Here is a 24,340-nt window from a genome sequence, read left to right on the forward strand (position 1 = left end):
CTTCACTGTTCAGCAGAGTAAAAATGATTAGAACCATAAAGGAATAAAGAATTTCACCCCCTCCTCAACAGTAAAGTATTACTTTAGTTTACTTATGGTACGACTAGTTTTACAAAGTACTGGAACTGTTTAATCTAAGTAGGCTGACTAGGCTGTATATTTTTCTACCCCACTGTATTTTCCTTCTCTAGTGTGAACGTCTGCTATGAAATTGTATATGTCACGGAGTGAATAACTATTTTTAATTCATCGTAGTGGAAATCATTTTCATTCGTTTTGTGACTATTTTTCCAATTTCGGTCTTTTTATAAGCAACTGTTTTTCATTCAAAGCATTACTGATTTTCTTTCAAACTGCGACAGTTAATCTTTCAAGACATTTTATCAAGGCATTGCTCTAATTTGATCTCCAAAGTATAACCGCTTTCTTTCCTGATAGTGACTGTTTTCACCAAGAAGTTTGGCTGTTTTTTCCAAACTACAACAAAATTTTTTCTCATGTGTGATCGATCATCTATCAATATATATTTATATATATGTGTGTATGTGCGTGTGTGTGTGTGCGCGCGCGCGTGTGTATGTGTTTTCATTAATTCCAACTGATCTATCAATAGACTATGCGCAAGAGTAGATTTGTATCAATCTATTTAACCAACAACGTGAAAGAATTTTATGATAATATATATTAGGTAATATAAGTAGTAATGATGCTGTTGTCTTATTGCTTCTACATATATTTTTTTCGCATCAATAAGAAGACAACAAATACATACATACAGACATACTTACATACATAAATACATACATGCATACATACATACATAGCAATTTTAAGGCACTGGCATGCGGCAAACGGCGAAGTATTCACTTGGCACTCGTCATGTTAAGCTCAGTCCTGCGTCCAGTGCCACTCTGATTGATCTAGCAGATTTGGGATGCTGTACCGGTATCGACCCTGTCTTTTCGAATCTCGTATATTTGGTGCTTCATCCTTAGTGGGTATAGCACCTTCTTGCTGCTTCCAGGATATCTATAGATTTTTTGTGGGGGCTGGGGGGCGGGCAGCCTTTGTTTCTAGATATATGGATTGACAATAGGAATTCTGGAAGAAGGAAGAAGTGGCACAATCAAAGTTATGTGCAATAGCAATATCGATTATGCGATTTTTGCAAAGTCATGCGACGCCAGGTTAGTAATCATTGAGAGCTGTGAGCAATAATATACAAACTGAACTTTAAATGAAGTTATTTCACATTTGATCACCAGCGAATCTTCCTAATCAGGAAACATAGTGTCTGTTAATTGTTGTAAACTTCCATATTCCAGAGTTCACATAGAGAGAGACAGAGATTACCTGTTAGATTTTGTGTAATATATTTTCCATTAGAATTTACTTATTTTTCAGAAAATTATCTTCTTGTTAAAATCTACGTATTTTACAGTTATCCTGTTAGAATTTGTATATTTTAGGACATTTTCTGATAAAATTATGTATGATACAAGCATTGCCTGTTAGAATATGGGCTTTTCAAAGATTTCCTGTTAAAATATGTGTGTTTTCTAAACATGTCCTGTGCAAATGTTATGCATATTGCAGATATTTCTTGTTAGAATGAGTATTTTACAGTATTAGATGTGAATTAAGATACTCTCCATGGGGCTAATACTAGGCTTTTAAGTTATCGCCTGAATGATAAACTGTTTCGTTTAAAGTTTTCATGTGACTTGCGTGGAACTGTGTAGATAGTACACAAGGTCCTATGCTGCGTCCCTTTGGTTCTCAGCTGTATTGCTCTCTGACTTTTACTTTTCATCCGCTTCCTTTGCCTTAATTCCTGTTCAGCTTCTTTAACATCAACTTGCTCCAGTTTAGTTAAACCCTAAGAGAGTTCAGGCGTCTTGTTATAATAATAATAATAATAATAATAATAATAATAATAATAATAATAATAATAATAATAATAATAATAATAATAATAATAATAATAATAATAATGGAAAGAGAAACCCAGAAGATTCTTGTGCATAACTTGTTTACTTGTAAATATTTACATATTACTTTAATCTCGAGTACTTTCAGGTCCTAACTGTGACCCTTTTTTAAGAGATGTGAAGGTAATCAGGCTGGTTCAAGGCCCAGATTGCTGAGCCTTGAACCAGCCTGACTACCTTCACATCTCTTGAAAAAGGGTCACAGTTAGGACCTGAAAGCACTCGAGATTAAAGTAATATGTAAATATTTACAAGTAAACAAGTCATACACAGGAATCTTGTGGGTTTCTCTTTCCATCTTCAGAGGAAAACTGAAAGAAGTTTTTGTTTGGTTAATAATAATATTTCTTAAATTAATGTGTCTACATATTTTCCTTACAAAAACCAATGACCTAAAGCGTTGCCACGCCACGCAGCATTCAAATTAGTCCACCCGTCAACCAGAAACGGGCGGAACACCAGGGTCCCGCTGTTATAAAAAAAAAAAAAAACGACGCTTTACGTAAAGGCTTTATCAAACATTCTTTGAAAACATCTTGACATGAACAAACAAACAGATATGCGTAAGTGATAAAAATTCTCTCGAAGCGTGGATGGACCTCCTCAGAGTGATAAGATATACTCTGCTTGTTTTCCCGAGTTATGTCGATAAGAACGATTTTTAAACGCTACACTTCAAAAGGAAAAAACTAATGCAAGCTATCTGGGAGATAGTGAAGACAATGAGCGTAGCAACATCATGAAATTCTTCGCGAAGAAACGAGCAACAGAGGCTGGATGCTAGCTAATAACTCTTGTTTTTATCTGCAGAAGTTTATGGAGTACGTTTCTCGAATCCAAAAATCTGTAGTTTTGAAATATTATCTAATAGTTATGATTTTTCTGTAACCAGTTTAATTAATAATAATAATAATAATAATAATAATGGAAAGAGAAACCCACAAGATTCTTGTGTATAACTTGTTTACTGGTAAATATTTACATATTACTTTGATCTCGAGTACTTTCAGGTCCTAACTGTGACCCTTTTTCAAGAGATGAGGTAGTCAGGCTGGTTCAAGGTCCAGCAATCTTCTGGAACTTCTTCTCCCTGTGCTGTCATTTATATGATGGCTGTCCTGGTTTCCATTCTCTTGAGAGTTGTTAAACTCCTCCTGTCGGTCTGATAACCTGATCTGATGGTCAGTGGTCAAACGTAAAATAAGTATCACTAACACATAATTTGATCAACTCCAGGAAGACACTTATTTCTATGTTTGGATTGAAAATGCCATTATATAAATGACAGCACAGGGAGAATAAGTTCCAGAAGATTGCTGGGCCTTGAACCAGCCTGACTACCTCATCTCTTGAAAAAGGGTCACAGTTAGGACCTGAAAGTACTCGAGATCAAAGTAATATGTAAATATTTACAAGTAAACAAGTTATACACAAGAATCTTGTGGGTTTCTCTTTCCATCTTAGGAAGAAAACTGAAAGAAGTTTTTGTTTAATAATAATAATAATAATAATAATAATAATAATAATAATAATAATAATAATAATAATAATAATAATACTTATTAGCATTATCATTGCTCTGGTTGTTGCTTAAAATTTGCAGTTTTAGAAAAAGCCTAATAGGCCATTAAATTACAAACCATTTTTCCACATAGTAGGATGCATTACTTTCGTTTTTGTTATATTATTTCGTTATTTTTATTATCATTATCATTATAATTTTTATATTATTATTATTACTATTATTATTTTCGTTGTTACTACTATTTTTTCGTCAATATTATTATTATTATTATTATTATTATTATTTCATTATCATCATTATCATTAGTGTCATTATTATTACTATTATATTATTAGTACATCCAAACCGTCAAAAATGAGACTCCAGACGGTAAGTCTTAACCCTCAGAGACGTTTAGTGCCGCCCCCAGGACTGTACAGGTACCTCCATACAAAATAGAATAACGGGGGACAACAGTGTGAAAGGCCTGCTCGGGCTGGACGACGGCAGGTTTAAAAATACTGCCGACTGATGGATTTATGGCTACTAAAACTGGCATCGCAACATCTAGGTTATTGGCTTAATGGAGGCGTTTATGACCCACAGGCTGTTCTTGCTCCACACATGAAAACATTGTATATATTGCATTTTATTACTATTATTACTACAACTACTAACTAGTATTGTAATACTTACATGTGAAAAGATTTAATAAAAAAAATTGGCAAGTAAATAATGGCAACTTGAAGTAAGTATATGTATAAATATATTATATATATACATACATAAATATACATATATATATGTGTATATATATATATATATATATATATATATATATATATATATATATATATATTAATATTTAATATATATATTAACATCACATACATAATTTAATTGTTCTGTGCATTAGTACAATTACTAACAGGACCTCATTCTAACTGGATGGTATCTAGTGGAGATACTTATTCAAAAAAGTTACAAGCTTTCTAGGACATATATGACAATGATGGACTGTTTGTCCTCAAAAGCTTGTAACTTTTGAATAAATATCTCCACTAGATACCATCCAGTTTGAATGAGACCCTGTTAGTAAACATATATATATATATATATATATATATATATATATATATATATATATATATATATATAGATAGATAGATAGATATATAAAACAGCTATATCAAAAACAGCTACTGAAGTCAGAATATAAAAGGCATTACTGACTTTCCTTAACCTTTTGTTTATTAGCATCAAACATGCGGCCAGTAGACCATTCCGCATTTGCAAGTTTTACAGGAAAGACATGCCAAGACTTTTGGTATCCTGTGAGCAGAATATGCCCGGTGAAAGGAAAAATGCGAGAAATGTTTCAAAAAGGTATCTTAAACCTGCGAACAGAGACGTCAAGGAATTTTTTTTTTTTTTGTAACAGCTTGTGAACTGGGTTTTGCTCCAATAGTACAAATTCGACTATGCTAGGATTGCCTGAAAAAAAATGTTCTTTAGAAACAGAACCTCAAAATTAGAACGTTTAAATTTGAGATTCATCGTACAGACCATATCAACTAGGTACATTGCAAAGAACAGATACAAGCATTCACTTGAAAACAATTAGATTAAATACATTCGGTACGAAATGAGAACAGATAGATTGTCTTTGAAACAACACGAGGAGCATTCCCCGATAATAGCACCTTGTGTCAAAACAATTGTACCTTTCTGGGCATGAACTGTGCATTAGGCACCTTTTGCTGTTATTTTGGCATTAAAAATCAGCATGCCGTCCGAGTACAGTCGCTCACAAATTTTTTGCAACATCAGAACTTTTCGGAAAACAGCTTGTAATAGTGACATCTGGCGCTATTTGGCAATTCTATCGTAAGCGCATGAAACAAGCACAGACACGATTGGTGGGTGCGTCAGAGAAATTAGCTCCCGTTTCCCTTAAACAGGTTTTTATTTCTCTTTATCATTATTATAATTCCTTTATTTCTCTCTTCATCATTATTATGATTCCTTTATTTAATTATTTATTCTCTCTCTCTCTCTCTCCTTCGGCCAGCCCTAGGAGAGCTGTTAATCAGCTCAATGGTCTGGTAAAACTAAGGTATACTTAATTTAACTCTCTCTCTCTCTCTCTCTCTCTCTGCCACTAAGAATCCATTAGGTTTTACCTGATTTTCTCCCAATACTTTTCCAATGGGTTATTTATCCATGGAGAAGAAAGTCTCTGAATTTACTCCCATAAGGATTGAATGGATGACTAATTACAGTTTTTTTATTTGACTCCACCCTACCATCATGAGTGAAATTTTTCAAAATGTTACGTTATTTTTTGTAATACGGAATTTTCACTCACCATTATTTCTTATATTGTTATCCGTGTTATTAATAACCAAAATCGAATAAGAAAAGCACATTTCCTTTTATATATAAAACGAATAAATTATTGTTAGGGTGAACGAAAACTTCTGGAACATGTTACAAAATATTTTTGAGTGACTGTACAAACAATCATAAACGGGCACACAAACCCACAATCTATCAAATATAAGAATACGGTAAAAAAAAAACACAAAGTAAATAAAATAGCTTTTAAATAAAACAACTCTTCGAAACGAATGTTAGACTTTTCAGATTACATCAGGTATCAAGTTAATAGAAAGTTCGTAGTACAGGGTCAGAGCGCAGAATACAAATGATTAGGTTATCGTTTTCGCCCACATGAAGTGTAAATGATTTCTCTTACTAGCTTAGCGATTGCATCTTCACTTTTCGTGACGTCTTCCAAAGGCAGAAAAATAGATTCAAAAAATCACGAAAGCAAAGACAAACAGCAGTCCATCCCTGATAAACAAACCGAAAAAAGAAAACACTTGAACATCAGACAGAAATCACAGGACAACAACAAATTACTTGAATTCAAGCGCAGAAAGTAGTGCAGGTGATTTTTTTCATCGGGTGGCCAGCTGCACTGGCAGCATTCAAACGCATCTTTGGTGGCTTAGTTATCTTATTTGAGCAACAAATTGAAAGCCTAACATTCTGCGAGACCCGTGAAGCTGGATTTGAGCCAAATTCCCAATCACTTGTCTCGCTCTCACGAAAATGACGGTGTTTGTCTCGGTGTAAACAGACGTAGTTATAAACGAAGAAGAAGATGAAGAAGAAGAAGCGAAGGTCACGCGTCGAAACCGGTATTAACCTGATTGAGCACCCGACGGGCAGTAAGGGAATTTCCCCACCCACCAACAGTTGGCAGCCCTGTTTTTTGCTCAAGCACGTTGTTTGTCTGAAGTTGCTGATATGTTGTTAGGACTGTTATCGTTTACGAGCGGTTGTCGATGACTTTGGGCAACTGCTCAAGAAATCAAGATAAAAGAAGATAAGGTTTTGGCCACATCACCACAACTTTCTCCTCTCGAACTTACCCAAGTCACGTGTCCTGCCGGCATCAGAGCAACGAATACTGAGTTACCGTCGACATTTTTCTCGGGTGACGAATTCCCCAGACCTCAGCCTTTGCTCCTCTCCCACGGCACCAGTGACCATTGTGGCCGTTATGGCACCAGTTTTTTTCTTGCAATCTTCTAACCTTTCATCTTTAAAGAAGTGGCTCTAAACACGAGTCGAAACTTTTGGTAAACCTTAAACATTTTCACGTATTTTTTTTTCCTTATTTAAGCCGAAAACTTACAACGGAATTCCGATGACTAGTCCAGTTACCCTTCAAGCGAGGTAGTAAATTTCTTGCCGCATTCAGTTACGGTGATTTCAGCGTCTGGCGAATATCTTGTTTCACTGGAAACAAAAACACTTCAGATTTTAGTTTAACTGCCCTTTAAAAGAGAGCGCCTTTTTACCTTCACTCACAATATTCCAAATTAATCAAAGCCAACAAAAGTGTCGTATGACTGTGCGTTTCGGGTGGTGGATTATACCAGTAAACAGTAATTTAATTAAGACTTAAACAGTTAAATTGAGAATAGAAGTAATTCTTCAAAACTGTTAGCTGATTGTAAAGCTAGGGCTAGGGTAACGTCTCACGTCTCCAACAGGATATCTTATCAGCTTTCTTATCTTCTGTGCAGATCCCTGTGACTGCGATGTTAATCCTGTATTTAAATCGTAGATCTTTCACTCACAAAGGGACTCGATTGGCTGTTGGTTTGCTTTGATTAAACCGGCCTTATGCCAGTACGTACCTTTACCTAATGGCAACCTGTACATGAGGTGAGCGTTGTAAATGGTAAGTTGTAACAAAACTATCTACCTCTGGAAAACAATTCTGTGATAATAATCAAACCAATCAAGTATTAATTTAAGAAACAACCTCATTTTATTTTAATGAACTTCTGGAAGTAAAGATTAATAAAAAAGGAATCCTAATTTGAATCAACTGATTGCTAAACGAAGAAAACAAACAAATATATGTGTGGAAAAAAGTACAATATCAACTCCTTCAGGATCTAGGCCTTCAGATTTCAAAACAGACTGAAATGGCTCAAAATTATTTTGGTCTGCATATGAGAATAATTCCTCCCTTATTGTTTTGCATTACCAAAGCATAAAAGAGAGACATCTCGCCAAACGAAAGAGAGAGAAGACTTTAGAGTTTAGACTGAGGTAGAAGAAAAGTACAAGGCAGTCTTGTCATGTGGTGACAAGGAGATATTTTCTACTCAGTCAGTCAGTCAGTCAGACAGACAACTTAGCTCCGAAAGTGTTGAGCCCGACTTTCGAACGGACTGTACTCTGCCTTTGCAGCGATAAGGTACCTCATCATTACCACCAACAGAGAATTTTTCTCTGATTACAGTGGCTCTGCACTTAGTGGCCTCCTGCTACACCTATGTTAAATGGTTCATAGCTTGTTGCGTAGATCAGACTTTGTGCGTAAAAGCGACCCAGGAGAAAAAAAATAGTCTATCTGTTTTGTTTGTGTATGTCAGGGAGTAATCATGTTGTCGATAGATAATGACATTTTGAACAAAATAGTTTGAAAAATTTAGTATATGACCGATAACACGCCAAATATTTAGGTTTGTCACACAACAGGAATGCACATACACATACGCTATCATAACATACACACACACACACACACACACACACACACACACACACATATATATATATATATATATATATATATATATATATATATATATATATATATATATATATATATATATATATATATATATATATGGTGAAGAATGGAAAGACACCAGGAGTTGATAGAATTACCAGAGAGATGGTGTAAAAAAAGGTGAAGTGTGATTTGTGATTAAGTGACTGACCAGTGTTTGTAAGGGACGTCTGAATGTGGGAGAAGTTCTGAAGGAATGAAAGAAAGATACAGTTGCTCTGTTGTATAAAGGTAAGGGAGATATAGGTGGCTGTAAGAATTATAGGGACATAACACTAGTTAATACTATGCCTGGGAAGGAATACTGCAGGATATTGATTAAGAAAGTAAGAGAGATGACAATAGGAATGATAAGGGAAGAACTTTTTAGTTCTAGACAGAGAAGAGGGTCTGTAGGTCAAGTGTTTAAGTAACAGATTTGTGGGAAATTTATAACTAATTAAAGTGTACGGGCTTCATGTGTCATACAGAAAAAGAAAAAGCTTACGACAGAATCAAGAGAGAAATAATGCAGAGGGTGTCGAGAAGGCATGGTGTAGCAGACAAGTTGCCGGAAGTGATTAGGAAATTGTGGGATAAAAGAGAACCGTGTATTAGAATATGCAAATGGTAGGGTGACTGGTTTGGTATAAAAGTAGGCCTGAAAATGTGGCATATTTGATATTTAAATATGATAAAGAACTCATGGGGATGGATACTAGAAACTGTTGTTTGCAATAGGAGCGAGTTGAAAGTTCATATAGATCTGAATTGTCTATGGAAACCATAGTAGGAATGCATTAGTAATATCTGAACCAATTTACCTTTATGGAAGTGAAGTGTGGATCCTGGATGCTAATGAAAGATGGAGATTGAAGCTGCTGTGATGAACCACTTGCTTCAGTAAATATGGCACGAGGAGAATTAAAATGGTGAGGAATATAAAGATGGTAGAAGTGATAAAATCTAGGATGACAGGCTTGATGAATGTGTGTGTGATTCAGAAGTGTTAGCAAGGAGAAGTGTTGGGCAGATGGCACAAAAGAGGTATTGGGGAGAAATGCCTTTAATAGAAAAGAAGCATGAGAGTGCAAACAAAATAGAGGTGAAAGGCGCAGTTTGTAAGAGGCATCCGATGCCCTGCAGATTATCCTTCTGCGTACGTGTATATGAAACGATTAAGTCGTAGAATTTTCTTAATGTAACTTAGAAGTTACGTTATGAAATTAGCAGTTAGTGTTGTGTTGCTTTTCTCTGGGATCAACCCTTTTTAGGAGAAACTGCTTTAAGAGCTCATAAGTATGTTTATGCTAAGAAGCCGTGAAATGGGTTATTTAATCAATTTTAGCACCTAACTGTGCTGTATACTGTAGAAGTTTGTAAGAACGCAAGTAAAACAATACCTACCGCCACTCCCTTCAACCAAGTTAGGATAACAGATAATTTCCCTGACAAATAGGTACCGTCTGACATTAATTTGGTAACTGGAGTGCTACTGGAAACTTTATGGATATTCATTCATGACATGCTGTCGTCATTTTCCTCGCCCAACAAGGTCAGGTCAAGATAGCACGCCAAAAAGTCACTGCGGATACCGATCAGAACAGATGTTGTGTTCTCGTGAAGAATTTACATGCTCTGGCACCACGCAGTGCTGGCTTCACTTTTTTTCCTCGCATCTGCAAGCGATCATGCTGCCTTGTGCGTCTCAAAATGATTTGCATGCCTGCTTTCATTTTTGACGCGTGAAATTAGGTGAGCCATTTATATTATGATGCCATACGTCATCTAGCGACGATGGTGCAACACGTTCTTCGTCAATCAGTTGAAATCATTGCTAATTTGAGAGACAGGGTGGTAATACAACACAAATAGCAAGAGTGAGAATAATATGAATTGTGGAAAAGCAGAGTAGGGGCGTTGTTCCACAGCTAGAGGGAGAATTGTTACTGTCAGCGTCATATTTTGTGTGTGGTAAGACTGGTGTTTAGAAGATGCTGCCTGACAAATGTTACGTGAATTACTACGAAGCAGGGAGTTGATATATGTCAGCTTAAAAGAACGATGACACGTACACACACATATATACATGTATATATATGTATACATCCAATGATACAGTACATGTATATATAGAGAAACAATGAACTCATGAGAAATTTACATGTATACATATACATCACTATGTGTATATATATATATATATATATATATATATATATATATATATATATATATATATACGTATGTACCATCCAATTCATCCCCTTTTAGAAATGATGGCACCGGATTATCAGGAAATATCTGGGGCCGTGCGCGCTAACCTCATGAGCTTTTCCTTGACTGCAGAAGATGCTTAATGTTGATATATATATATACATATATATATATATATATATATATATATATATATATATATATATATCTGTATATATATATCTATGTATAGTGTATGTATGTGTGCATATGTATATACATATTTGTATGTTTATACATATATATGGGTGTATATATATACATATATATATGTATATATAATATTCGTGCTTCAGCGAGCTAGCATATTATACGGTAGTTCCGTTATATTCCATTATGCCTCGTTTGAGCAAAATAGGCAATTATGTACCAGGCAATTATCAAACTGTGGTTGGGCTCACAATGGGAGGAAAAGGGCATGGGGCCAGTAGTTTCATCCCAAAAGATTTGCTGAGAAACAAAAGGCTGACCCCAACTTGAATCAACCTTTTCATGGGGAAAGGTGAATGGGAGCTGAAAAATTGGAGAGCTTTAAAGTCTATATACTTTTGATTTCATCTTCATACATTTCGATCTTCTCGGTGTTAGTGACCCGGTAATTGCGACGCCACATTATTCACATTCAGTTAATCAATCAATCAATGACGACGGACGTTTGAGAGATATCAAGTGATTTTCCCTTCCATCTATGCCGAGCTTTGGACCTCTTCTCTTGCCTCCTTTTTCCCTGGCTCTGATAACCTTTTTTATCTTTCGAGAGGCTGAAGGTCGATCGTCTCCTTCAGATACAAAATCCTACTTTTCTTTTATCCCTCATTCCTTTTACTTTTTCCTTCGGGCCTGGGCTGCCTAAGGGCATAGGGCTGCCCTGACGTTAGCCACTGTGTCTAAAAAATAACCCAGTTAATATCTCGGCATATTTTATTTATCGGTTTTTCTATTTATCTTTTTATCCAAACAAAATATTATTCTTCCGGCTGTGTAATAAAGTGCGCATTAAGAGACCTAGAAAGCCGGTTCCTTCTATTCTTAGGAATGATTGCTTTGAAAGCACCTTACAGGCAGAGCGAGGGGGAGGGAGGCGGGAGAAGGAGGGGGAGGGGCCTGGTGCCGTAAGCACTAGAATTCACGAGAATTTGTATGCCTCTTCAACAACACCATCGCAATTCTTTTTATCGTGTTTACGCAGTGAAAGCCCCACTTTATAATCGATGGCCAATAGCAAGCCAGCTCTGCCGTGGCGTCAGACCAGGCAGCCAATAGCAGGTGACCACCAGCTGAGTCATTGATTGTATATATAGAGAGTTGCACCGAGGTTCAGGCCAGTATATTCAAGCAAGCCATCTCAGCCTCTGACAGAAGTCTAGAGCTTTTTCTCAAGTGATAACATAGCAAGAAAAGGAATTTGTCCACTGTCCTAGCACTAAGAAGGCACTTTAACTCATCTTAACTTCGCGCTGATACAAGGAACCGAGCAACAGCAATTGAATACAGCAGGTCTTTCATCTCGTTTCTTGTCGTTTTCGCATCGTCATCTACTGATCTTTCAAGATGTGCTTCTCCAAGAAGGGTGACTCTCAAGTGCAGATTTCTGGCATCGCGACCCTCTGCTTTGACGAGAATGGCAGCTGGTTTCAAGGGTCAATTTCGACTGAGGACGATAGCCAGTTCGCCATCTACGGAATAAAATCCCCAAGGAGGAGGCTTGTACAAGAGGAGATCTCTTCTACAGGTAATTTAAGCTCCACAGTTTTATTTTGCACAATTTTCTCTTGTGCAAAACCCCAAATGAATTGTTACATTTTTATACACAATTAACAACACCATCTGTCTTGATAAAACATACCCATATAATTTGAATTATGCAGAAACACTCAAGATCATTCCTAAATAATCACCCAGCTTAAAAGTCGATGATATAGCCATAAAGTACAAAAATCATTGCATTTAAAAACATTGCAAAAACAAACTAAATTTGTGCTGTGACTTCACATATCTCTTTTGATATTTAACTGCCTGTCCTTAGAACGCAAAACTTCGCTGCATTCATTTTCTTTTGAAACTAATGAGCTGTCTTTATTTCCTTTTAGAATACGGAGACTATGCCTCAATGGAGGAACAATCAGGAGTTCCGGTGACTTTCGACATCCGAGTTGTGGACTGCGACGTGGGAGAGGAATACTCCCTCAAGAAGGTCAACGGAAGGAACGGAGAACTCTGCACCTTCTCCTGCTCATGCGTCACCTTCACCACCGACGAGGTCTTCCGAGGTCACAGGGCTGACCTCATAGCTCAGCAGTGCTTGGGTCACAAGATGGCCGGCAAGAAGACCCACGTTTACCGCGGGCCCATCAGACTCAACTGTGCCCCTACTCCCAGGAACTTCCACTGGGTACTTTGAACCCGGCCGGAGGAGGATATCAGGACCACCTTTTTGGCGTTCATGCCCCACAGGATGCACCTGAGGGGTCAGGTACCGTAGATCCTTCCTGGATTGCGATTCTGCAATCGCACATCCTGTCCTGAAGGTGCGATAGCTTGACTGAAGGTTCAGGTTCAAGATGAAGTTATGATGCTTCCCTGATGAGATACCTAAGCCCTTCAAGATGCCTGCTAAAGCCCGGGAGGAAGAAGGCGTCTTATACTGGAGGAATTCCTTCTGCGGTATCCTGATACGACTCTTTTAGTAGCCGGGGTACATAGACTGATCTAGAGCTAAAGATGTGTTACCTACGAATATGTATTAATATGTCATTTTGACGCTATACTATAAAGTTTCTGCAGTTTGCAACAGACAGACATCATTGTCTGTTTGATAAGTTAAGAAAAGCTTTATATTTTAAGGCAAATATGTCTCGAAAAGAGCAATGAAGAATTAACAATAAAGACTGTTTTATTTTTTTTAAACTGACGTACCTGTTTACAGCAATGGATATGGTGGAAGTAATTCCTTGTATAAGAACGTAATTTCCGGAGAGAGAGAGAGAGAGAGAGAGAGAGAGAGAGAGAGAGAGAGAGAGAGAGAGAGAGAGAGTAATTAATTGAACAAAACCATTCGATCATTTCGCATTCTGAGAGAGAAAGAGATCATAATGATCTGAGATAATCTACCATTTACTTCAAGCTGCCATTGAGAGATGGAAAAAAGAAACTAATGTTTAGATAAATTCGCTTTAGATTGCAACTGAGAGAGAGAGAGAGAGAGAGAGAGAGAGAGAGAGAGAGAGAGAGAGAAATTCGACACTTTCTGATAAAATGAGGATTTTTTATGAACAAACTAAAAATGCTCACACGTGATGTCTTTGAATATCAGGCACCTTTTATTGTTAAACGCATTTTCCCGAGATGTAACCGAGTACCGAGACCTTTCCCTGAAAAAAGCCGGACGCCATATCTTAAAAACCAACCCAGAATTTTCTTGAAAATAATCTAATTGTGTTTCCCACACCCACATTACAAAGCGGGTACAAGTGCAACTTAACCTAACCCAACCTAACCTAACCAAGGGGCATAGCAAAAAAACTGGAGCTGGTGCATACTGGCGTACATCTCAGGAATTTGCGCCCCCCAACACCAAGTGCACAAAAGAGCAAATACTCTCATTCGAGAGAGAGATGACTCTGCTTTTCTCGTCCACTGTCCCATAGCTGACCGTCCTCATTCGATTCACTTTTCGAATTCTTGATGTCAGTCCCCTCTTAAAGGACATCAGGCATCCTCAACCTTCTTAATCAACTGTCTTGAAACCCAGCTGACTTGTGATAGTTCTGAAGTATTTTCCTAATCTTTCATTATAGAATTATTTTCTGATATGTGTTTGAATAAAGGGACCTATGTTTCTTGGAAATTCACTACGTCTTTGTCTGACTAGAATTTAATAAATGACTTTCCCCTCTAAGATGATCCTGGCCTCCCAGTTCCTCTGTAAACTAAAATTATTCTTTTATATATTGCCGTTCGCCAATTTAGCTGATGTAATTTCTTTCTCTCAGCTGCCTGCCTTCTTCCCTTGTCTTTGTTTTGTTTTCTGATTCTTCCTGAAGCTTTAATTATAAATAACCTGAGAGAGAGAGAGAGAGAGAGAGAGAGAGAGAGAGAGAGAGAGAGAGAGAGAGAGAGAGAGAGAGATCCTACGACTTCTAGTTGTTGTTTGTACAAACACATCTAAAGAAAGTAGACCTGAAGACCTCTTGCAATCAAAGTGGTTCATCATACTTATAATTCAAACGTGTTTTAACTTCCGGCTGTTGCTTAAGGCCTGTTTCATCCTTCTGATGCTTCTCAAGTGTGTTTTATCTTTCATAAAATACTCACACATCTTTTATTTCATCTTCATGCTCCAAATAATGTTCTTTAAATCTATCAAAGTTCTCTGCATTTCCGCTCTCCGAAAGTGAATCATGTATATAATAAGAAAATAGTCGAATATTTTGGAACTATTTTAATGCAAAAGAATTTGGCAATGATTCTGTTCACGCAATGTTGGCAGAAGTGAAATATCAGCAAAAATTATAGGAGGAAATAATGTTGTTGAGATTTTGGTACTAAATAGCAATGGTATTTTCATACCTTTTTGTGTTCTTCGTAAAATATTCTCATTACTACAGACAGCTATATTTACGTCTTTACTTGGCGACACATTTTATGTAGGCAAAGCAATGTGGGCGTTTTCAGGAGAGGTCCTCAGATCTACTTTCCTTAAATATGTTTGAAAAACAACTAGAAGGGGTAGGATCTCTCTCTCTCTCTCTCTCTCTCTCTAATCTCTCTCTCTCTCTCTATCTCTATCTCTCTCTATAATATATATATATATATATATATAGATATATGTGTGTGTACATGTGTGTGTGTGTGTAAGTCTGTATAATTAATGCTCCATTTTACAATAAGACTGTCTCAGTCTCCCCTACTATTTACAAAACGATCAGTTTCTCTGTGAATTCTTCCAGCCGGTGTACACTACCTACTGTAAATGTAATTCTCCTTGTATTTTAATAATTAACTTACATTTTTATCTACTTATTAATTTGTTAACTTATTTTTTCTTTTTTAATAAGTGATCTCTTCTTTCTTTTCGTATTTCCCATTTACCTTCTGTTACTTCTTCCTGAAGAACACCATATAAGTTTGGAAGCTTGGATTTCAAGTCAATGGGCCCTGTGGGCTTGCTATTTATGAATAGGGTTCATTTCTTGAATAATGATGATAATAAATAGAATGAATAACTTTTTTATGTTGCACTGTGTCTTACGACGACCTTCTCTTTACCCTTTGCATATGAAGTTCAAGATCAAAATTAGGGTAAAGAAAAGCACCCCAGTAAGCAGGTTATTTGAGTTGGCATGAGAGGCAGGAAGCGTGTCTGTCTAACGCTCCAATTGCATTCCGACTTCCCCTCAGACCCATAAAAGAATTTTGTTTGGCAACATTCTGTTTAAGATGCTAGGCATGATTACATACACACACACACACACACACACACACATATATATGTGTGTGTGTATATTATACATGCACACACACATATGTATATATATATTATATATATATATATATATTATATATATATATATATATATATATATATATATATATATATATATATATATATATATATATATATATATATATATATATATATAATAATTAGCCTTTTAAACGCATGTCACTTTCAAGGGATATTTACAGCTACTGGAGGTTCCGCTTTGCGTTGTTGCATTGTTAATGCTTTTTAACAGCGTGGAGGTAAATCTTTCTTCTCTTTCCCTACTGTGCCAAGACAAGAAATGCCTGAGCTCTTAAATTTACTTTTCCAAGCAGAACATTGTATAACTACGTCCACGTCAGCCAGCCAACCATTTGAGACATTCACTGTGACGTAATGGGAGCCGACCAATGCGGAGCGCGTTCATCTCTGCCAAAAAATTCCCGTGGCAGGTTATATATACCACGACGAGCAGATCGCGAATCCTAGTATACTTGCGGCTTCTTAACCAGCTCTCAACTTTTGAAATCCTCGTCCTGTTTACGCAGACCTGAACTCACTTTTATCAAGGTGTCTGGATATACAGATAAACAGTCGGGATTTAAGGATATCGAAGTGCTCTCTGAGGGTGTGCCGTTCTAAAGAGAAGAATATAAGGAAATCCTCCAAAGGGATAATAGATCTTGACTAAGATCGCGTCACCTGCAAGAACACGGACATAACTCTAGTAGTAGGATTTGCATCAGTTTACAGAAACAGTCTGCTGGGCCTACTTCCAAAGTTCTCCTAAAACCTCTCTGTCAAGATGGTTTTCACAGCAAAAGACGGGGCACCACCTATCGTCGAGATCCAAGGCACCGCCACTCTCTGCTTCAACGAAGAGGGAACACGTTTCCAAGGGTCAATATCGGCGGAGGACGATACGCAATTCGTGATCTACGGCAAAAAATCGCAGCCGTCGGAGGACGCCCAGAACGAGCAAACAGAAGGTAAGTCAATCTTAGATAAAGCAAAAAAGGCTGTCGCTCGGCGCAGAGGCGTTAAAGGGGGCACGGTTCAGCACGCATAGAGACTGGGTACTATTTTCTCCCGGTGATAGATCCCTTTGCTACTTCGAATTCTGAAGACTCTTTACTAATATCCTACATACTCATACACATTTGCATGCACACACAAACACATACACATATATACTGTATATATATATATATATATATATATATATATATATATATATATATATATATATATATATATATATATATATATTATATATATAACTATATACAGTATATATACATATATATATATATATATATATATATATATATATATATATATATATATATATATATATATATATATATACACTGGGTGTAACAAGAGTTTATGCAAATATTTCGGGAAATGAAAGAAAAAGTAATCTGAGTATTAGATGTTCTTTAATGATATGCATTTTAAGGTTTCGTTTGTTTGTGAGGGGAATTTTAAAATGGCAGGGCAGCATTTTCCCGCGATGTAACCGAGTACAGGGACCTTTCCCCTGAGAAAAGAGGGACGCCATATCTTAAAAACTAACCATAGCGTTTTCTTGAAAATAATATCATTATGTTTCCCACACCCAAATTACTCTCCCAGTGATTACAACCCTATCCTAACCCAACCTAGGAACATGGCAAAATAACCGTGGCTGGTGCAATACTAGCATACATCTCGGGAATTTGCGACCGGGCAAGAGAAGTTGTTAGTGGGAGTCGGAGTAGCCTGCGAAGTCGGGGGTAGGGGGAAGAGGAGTGAAGTGAATGAGGCAAGTGGGTTGCTCGTCCTTTAATTATGATTCTTTTTCTTTTAATTAATCTAATTTTAATTATTAGCTTGCAGCGGTACCGTATTGCTTTACGTATCAAGTAAGTAGTGTCAATGTTGCTTGGCAACATTTATTTGTCATCCTTGAATTCCAGAGTGCGCTGTCATGCCGCTTCGTCTCGGAATTGTTGTGTAAGGATTCATGACTAGGCCTACGCCAATGACTGGTGTCTGATGAATACTTTTAATGGAGAGGGAGAAGTTTTTAATAATACATTTTAAATCTTTGATCGGTGTCTAATGAATAAGCCTACCTTTGCTTGAGGGGGGATTTTTTATCGGTGTCCGATGCATGCCATTGATGAAGAGGGAGAGGGTTTCAATGATGCATACATTTTTTTATTTTGTTCAATATATAAGGAATACGTTTGATTGGGAGGCATTTTATTTACCTCGGCCTAATCGCTCCATCCTCTTACTCCCCCCTCGCCCCCCTGACTACTCCGACATTCTGTATACCATCTCACTCGCCTGAGACCAGAATTTGTGACAAACGATTATTTAAAAAAAATTCACCTCACCGACAATCGAAGCTTTAAAATGCATATATTTATAAAATATTTTCTGCCCTAAATTACTTTTTCTTTCATGTCACAAAATATCTGCTGAAACTTGTGTTACACCCTGTATATGAAATGAGAGAAAGCCCGTGGTGCAACTGACAGATCCAATGCATGTGTTGGGGATAGATTTCGTGATTGTAATGTGTCAGGAGAAACTGGAAGCTTCTGTGATGAAGAATGCTATAGGATTTACAGACGGGAGTGACTGGTTTTGTGTAAAACTAGGCTTAAGACAAAAGTGTGCTAAGGAAAGGACAGATGTGAACACAATTTTGTGGGAAAGGAAAAGGCGTAGCGGATGAAACTTGGAGCAGCTGATGTTTGCAGACGATGCAAAGAAAACGTTCGACAATGAAAAGAAACCATGGATTCTGGTGAAACAATTTGAAAACTTTTATGGGGAGAGAAAGTTAAAACTGAATGTTAGAACTATCAAGTTATAATGGGAGAATGAAAGTCAGGAAGATGGAATAACGAGTGTTAGTTTGGAATTTAGAAGATCACATAGGTTAATTTTTATTTTGTCACTTGGAAGCAAAGACAATGAATGACTGTAAAATGAGAGAAAGAGTCAAATCCTATAATAGGTGAAACAATGAAGGAATCACGAGCTTTGGAGACGTTGGGATGGATAGAGGAAAGTCTACAAAACAAGAACTAGAAAGTATTAGGACAGTGTCAAACCAACTCCAAAGGAAAGGAAAATGTGAATGATGAATGGAAGTGAAAGCAAAAACGAAAATGCAGTTGGAATGAATTCTTAGTTTACTATAGGTGGCGAATTAGGGATAAAAGGGACAGAGAAGTAGATACCAAGATATGTTAAAAAGGTTAGTACGGGTTAAAAGATGGCTCTTGGTGATTTAGGGCGGTGTGGTCACACGGAGAGAATCGGTGATGACAGCTTGTTGAAATTTGTGTTTCATTCGGAAGCTTTGGGAAGAAGAAGGAAAGGGGAAACTAAGATGGTCTATCTAGATGAGGCAGAAGAAGTATCAGAAAAGAATGATCTTAGTATTGATGAGGCAAGAAGGTGCAAACTTGAGAGGAGAATGGCAGTGTATTTTATCAAAGTGTATGAAACCGCTGATATTGTTGTTCACAGTGTGCTCAGTCTTAATGTTCATCATTGATTCAGAAGGAAAAGGTTGGATGTGACTCACACACACACACACACACACACACACACGCACACTCACAATATTGCATGAGCCAGAAGGCAATATGAAAAGGTAGAAATACCTACCACTTTCGTGTATTTAATATACACACTTCTGCAGGGTACAGAGCTATGCCCTGAAGAAGTGGATGTATTAAATACACGAAAGTGGTAGGCATTTATGCCTTTCAATATTTCTTTCTGGCTCTTGTAGTACATTCACTCACGTGATCCTTTGGAATACAGTATATATATATATATATATATATATATATATATATATATATATATATATATATATATATATATATATATATATATATATATATATATATATACACACTCATTGCCTGTATATTTGTATTTGTTTATATTTTTGGCTACCTATATTCTTTGCATTTCATTCTATTTGAATCAGGGCAAAGATTTAAAATGGCTATGACTAGTAGCTTTTTGGACAGGATACAGCGTGCCAATATTTAAAGGTTATTGCAAGAAAGTTAGGTCGATGAAACAATTAGAACCGTAGCCCACACTCTTACTTTTGTACTAGAAAAACGCCCACGCATGCTTGTAGTGATTATGCCTGAGCTGGTCCTGCTACCCTAGAACTATTTAAGATTATATCATTTCAAATAAGAGATGTATCAGTTTTCCTAGCCAGTAACGCAAATTTTCTGTAAAAAGGAAAAGAAAGAAAAAATGTATTTAACGATTCATTTTCAGAATAACTAACGTTTAGTATAACTTGCTATTCTTCCCAACTTTTGACCTACAGTAGTATTTTTAGATTTAGTGACAGTATTAATAAAGCAATTTTTATGCAAACATTAAACAATGCATTTAGTGACGTGATTGAAAGAAAAGGCTCCAGTAATTTCTGTAGGAAAAGAGTGTATTAAACTTCGTTCTTGTGGTTTTCCTTAGATGCATCAGATTTCCAAATCTGTTGTATGTGTTAAGTATTTGATTTTCCACAGCAGTGCATGTAGTAACTCAAGCGCAGTTCGTAATAAGTCGAAACTTTGAAATGAATTGCTGAACTGTAAAAAATTTGAGGGCAGTAAGGAATTTGGAATAAATATATAATCTGTGAAGGCAGACTCACAAGAATGTGAATTTTAGGAGCACTGTCATTCTTTTGTAGCATATGTTCAGATGTCTCAGGATCAAAATGTCTGACACCCTTTCTCTTGGTTACAGATCAGCTCGGAATAACCTCCGGTGATGAACAGGACAGTGTTCCAGTAACATTTGACATCCGAATTGTGGATTGTGAAGTAGGAGAGGAGTATTCTCTGGAGAGGGTCCATGGAAGGAACGGAGAGCTCTGTACCTTTTCATGTGCTTCAGTCAGTTTCACCACTGAAGAGGTTTACCGAGGCCACAAAGCTGATATGGTTTCTCAAAACTGCCTGGGACACACGATGAATGGCAAGAGAACAACTGTCTACCGAGGACCGATCAAGCTCAACTATGAGGCAGCGCCAAGAAATGTGCAGTGGGTACTGTGAAGCGCCTACAGATAGCAGTATTTTACAGTTGGAAACAGTTTAGGACTGCCAAATGCAAGTGGTCCACCTATGAAAGTCCCCAAGAAGTGAACTTTATGTTTTGGCTGATGAAGAAATGTTGATAATCTATACCAGGTAACATTAGAACTTATTTCTCTAATAATAAACAGAAGTTCTTTTAAGAACAGTGTAAGCAGTTTGCTACACTCAAGGGACCATTCAAAAGACAGTTTTCATGCTCAGTATTTGATGTCCCCAATGTGGACTAACACTTGTTTCTTAGTGGACAGGAAAGACTTGCAGTGGCAGCACGGTTTCGTGCATCTCTGAATGGTCTGCTGTCTTCTTAGGCTGAGTGAAACTCTGGATGAGCATTCCAATCTCTGGGATGAAGTGACCAACAGATCTAAAAAGACATTTTGTGACAGAAAGAAACTTGAGTGGGATGTTTGCTATGTTGATGATAATATCAGAACTCGAGTATACAAGGCAAAAGATAAATGAGTTTCAGCTCATACTGTGGTATCGAAGTATTTGGAAAAGGAAGTGCTGAGTGGTTTGATCCCATTGTAAGACAGAACTCAACAATTGTATGGAATCACATGCCCTTGAACCATTTGTTTCACAAGATCTTACACTTGTTTGTGCAACTTACAGTACATTAAAAGACCCAGCATTAGGGATGAATCTTGCGAAGCGTTTAAGGAACAACTCAGAGTCACAATTGAACACAAGAAACAAAAGATTCATTTGATCGATCAATTTTAAGAACTTATTGCCATTACCGTATAACTGATAACAACGAGGCTTGCATGATGTGAAACAACTACCACAGGAACGACAATAACTTTAATAATAACAGAAATAATAAGATTCAAATTTAAATCAACAGCCTCAGAACAAATCAGCAAATAAAATGAATGAATTATGATAATCACAACAATAACAGTGTTGATGACATAAAGGATAATAAACAAAAAAATAGGATTACACCCATGAGAAATAAATATTCATGTCTTTTTGCAATGCTCTAAAATTTTCATTATAATTTTCTTTTTTTGAATGTTGAACTTTGATCTCTGTGTGAATAATTAAAGGCCATCCTACACTAAATTTTATTGATCAACATTCAGAAATTGACCACAGCACTGATATTCTTGTCTGAGGGTAATTGAATGTGCCACATATTGAGTCTACTTTATTACCAAGAATAATTTTGATAGCACAGGGTTCACTTTCTGTTTACCTTTGTTATCAGCACTGATATAAATTTCCACTGATGAGCAATTACGCTAAAATAGTTTATTTATGCAAAAAGAATCATATTTAAAAAGAAATACTTTGTAAACCGACAGCCTGTTCGAAGAAGATAACAATTCGACAAGAGTTTGATTTACTTGAAGAAAAGGGGGTGTTGAGTGGCCTGATCCCATTGTACGACAGAACTCAACAATTGTATGGAGCCATATGGAGTCACAAATTGGGCAATTAGGACCAAACATAGCAAAAATCATCCACGAAGAAACAGATTCATGACAAACTTTCTGCAAGCATTTCAGTGTCTAAATCGAGGCGAAGGTGTTCACCGAGATCACTTAACGCTGTCTTTTCGAGACCTGTAACAATGAATGTTTTCCTGTTATTTTTTGGAAATAAAGATATATTTTTTCAGCAAATTGTCTTCTCTGTTAAACCCCTTAAAGATGGATCTTGAAGAGACCGCCTGAAAGAGACATTTATTTTCTTATTTTCGTTGTCTTACAAGAGTAACAAACATTCAAATGGAATATTACCACAAGGTCAGTGGGTTGTTAAGTAAGCTTTCACAAAATAGATGACACATATGAGTAAAGAGATAACAGAGGTACAAAAACAAAAATTAGATAAACAAATATGAACCTACATGCAAAAGCAGAAATAGAAGTCAGAAAAACTAACATAATCTTTACAACGTGAGTGCTGAAGGCTGAAGGAGATGACGTCAAAATATAATCAAGTAATTTACACTTTAACACACTGATTATGGGTTACCGACAATTTGTTAGGGTCTTGAGGAAATGCAAGTGAAAATTAAAATTAAGCAGAATGAGATAAGAGAAAAAGTCAAGATGACCGAACTCTGCACCCCCCCCCCACCACACAGTACCTTGTTCCTGGAGAGAAGATCCGTGGATGCAGTCAATAGGATACTCAGTTGAGTGGGACGTCTATGATTGGCACCAAGGAACCACTTGGACAGGTAGGCTATCAGTCAAGCCAAGTTCGAGCAGTGGTGCTCAGCGACAGAGTAGCACTCTGTGATTTGTACTGGGTCAGTCTCCGGTCTGCTGCTTGTTGACCCCTGACCTGGCCTTATAATTATGACCTCTCTTTCTGCCGGTGTTTGCCGCCCCAGGCGTACAAGTACCAATGATCCTTCGTACACGAATTCCATTAAACATGCCTTCAGTGTTCACATGTCAAGTCCTGGAGAAGAGGAGTTTTTTGCCAGAAAAAGTCATAAAAGAGGGTGAAGCACAAAACCAGACGATTTAGGAGAGGTTCAGCGAGGCACAGTACAAAGACCCTGACAAGTCAATGGTCAACTTTTAATTAAAAAGGAGAGGCTTAAGGCTCGTCTCCTTGGGTGTGTGTGTGTGAGCTTCATAACAAGGAGGCATGGAGGGCTGTGAAGTAGTCACACTTCTAGTATATATACTATATATATAATATATATATATATATATATATATATATATATATATTATATATATATATATATATATGTGTGTGTGTGTGTGTGTGTGTGTGTGTGTGTGTGTATATACATATATAGTATTTATTCACAAGGCTTCCCAATACATATTTTATACAATATTGTTT

General features: G+C 36.8%; 2 protein-coding genes across 2 annotated transcripts; both read left to right on the top strand.

Annotated features, from left to right (window-relative positions):
* The first annotated feature begins 12,123 nt into the window (after window positions 1-12,123).
* LOC136835039 (uncharacterized) lies at window positions 12,124-13,777 on the top strand. The gene is made up of 2 exons (XM_067098158.1): window positions 12,124-12,623; window positions 12,982-13,777. The coding sequence occupies exons 1-2, from the start codon at window positions 12,443-12,445 to the stop codon at window positions 13,290-13,292; spliced, it is 492 nt and encodes a 163-aa protein (XP_066954259.1). The 5' UTR covers window positions 12,124-12,442; the 3' UTR covers window positions 13,293-13,777.
* Window positions 13,778-16,840: 3,063 nt separating this feature from the next.
* Window positions 16,841-23,154, top strand: LOC136835041 (uncharacterized). The gene is made up of 2 exons (XM_067098161.1): window positions 16,841-17,365; window positions 21,168-23,154. The coding sequence occupies exons 1-2, from the start codon at window positions 17,182-17,184 to the stop codon at window positions 21,476-21,478; spliced, it is 495 nt and encodes a 164-aa protein (XP_066954262.1). The 5' UTR covers window positions 16,841-17,181; the 3' UTR covers window positions 21,479-23,154.
* Window positions 23,155-24,340: the final 1,186 nt, after the last annotated feature.

Source organism: Macrobrachium rosenbergii, chromosome 54 (genome assembly GCF_040412425.1).
Source record: "Macrobrachium rosenbergii isolate ZJJX-2024 chromosome 54, ASM4041242v1, whole genome shotgun sequence".
In the NCBI taxonomy this organism is placed as follows: Eukaryota; Metazoa; Arthropoda; class Malacostraca; order Decapoda; family Palaemonidae; genus Macrobrachium; species Macrobrachium rosenbergii.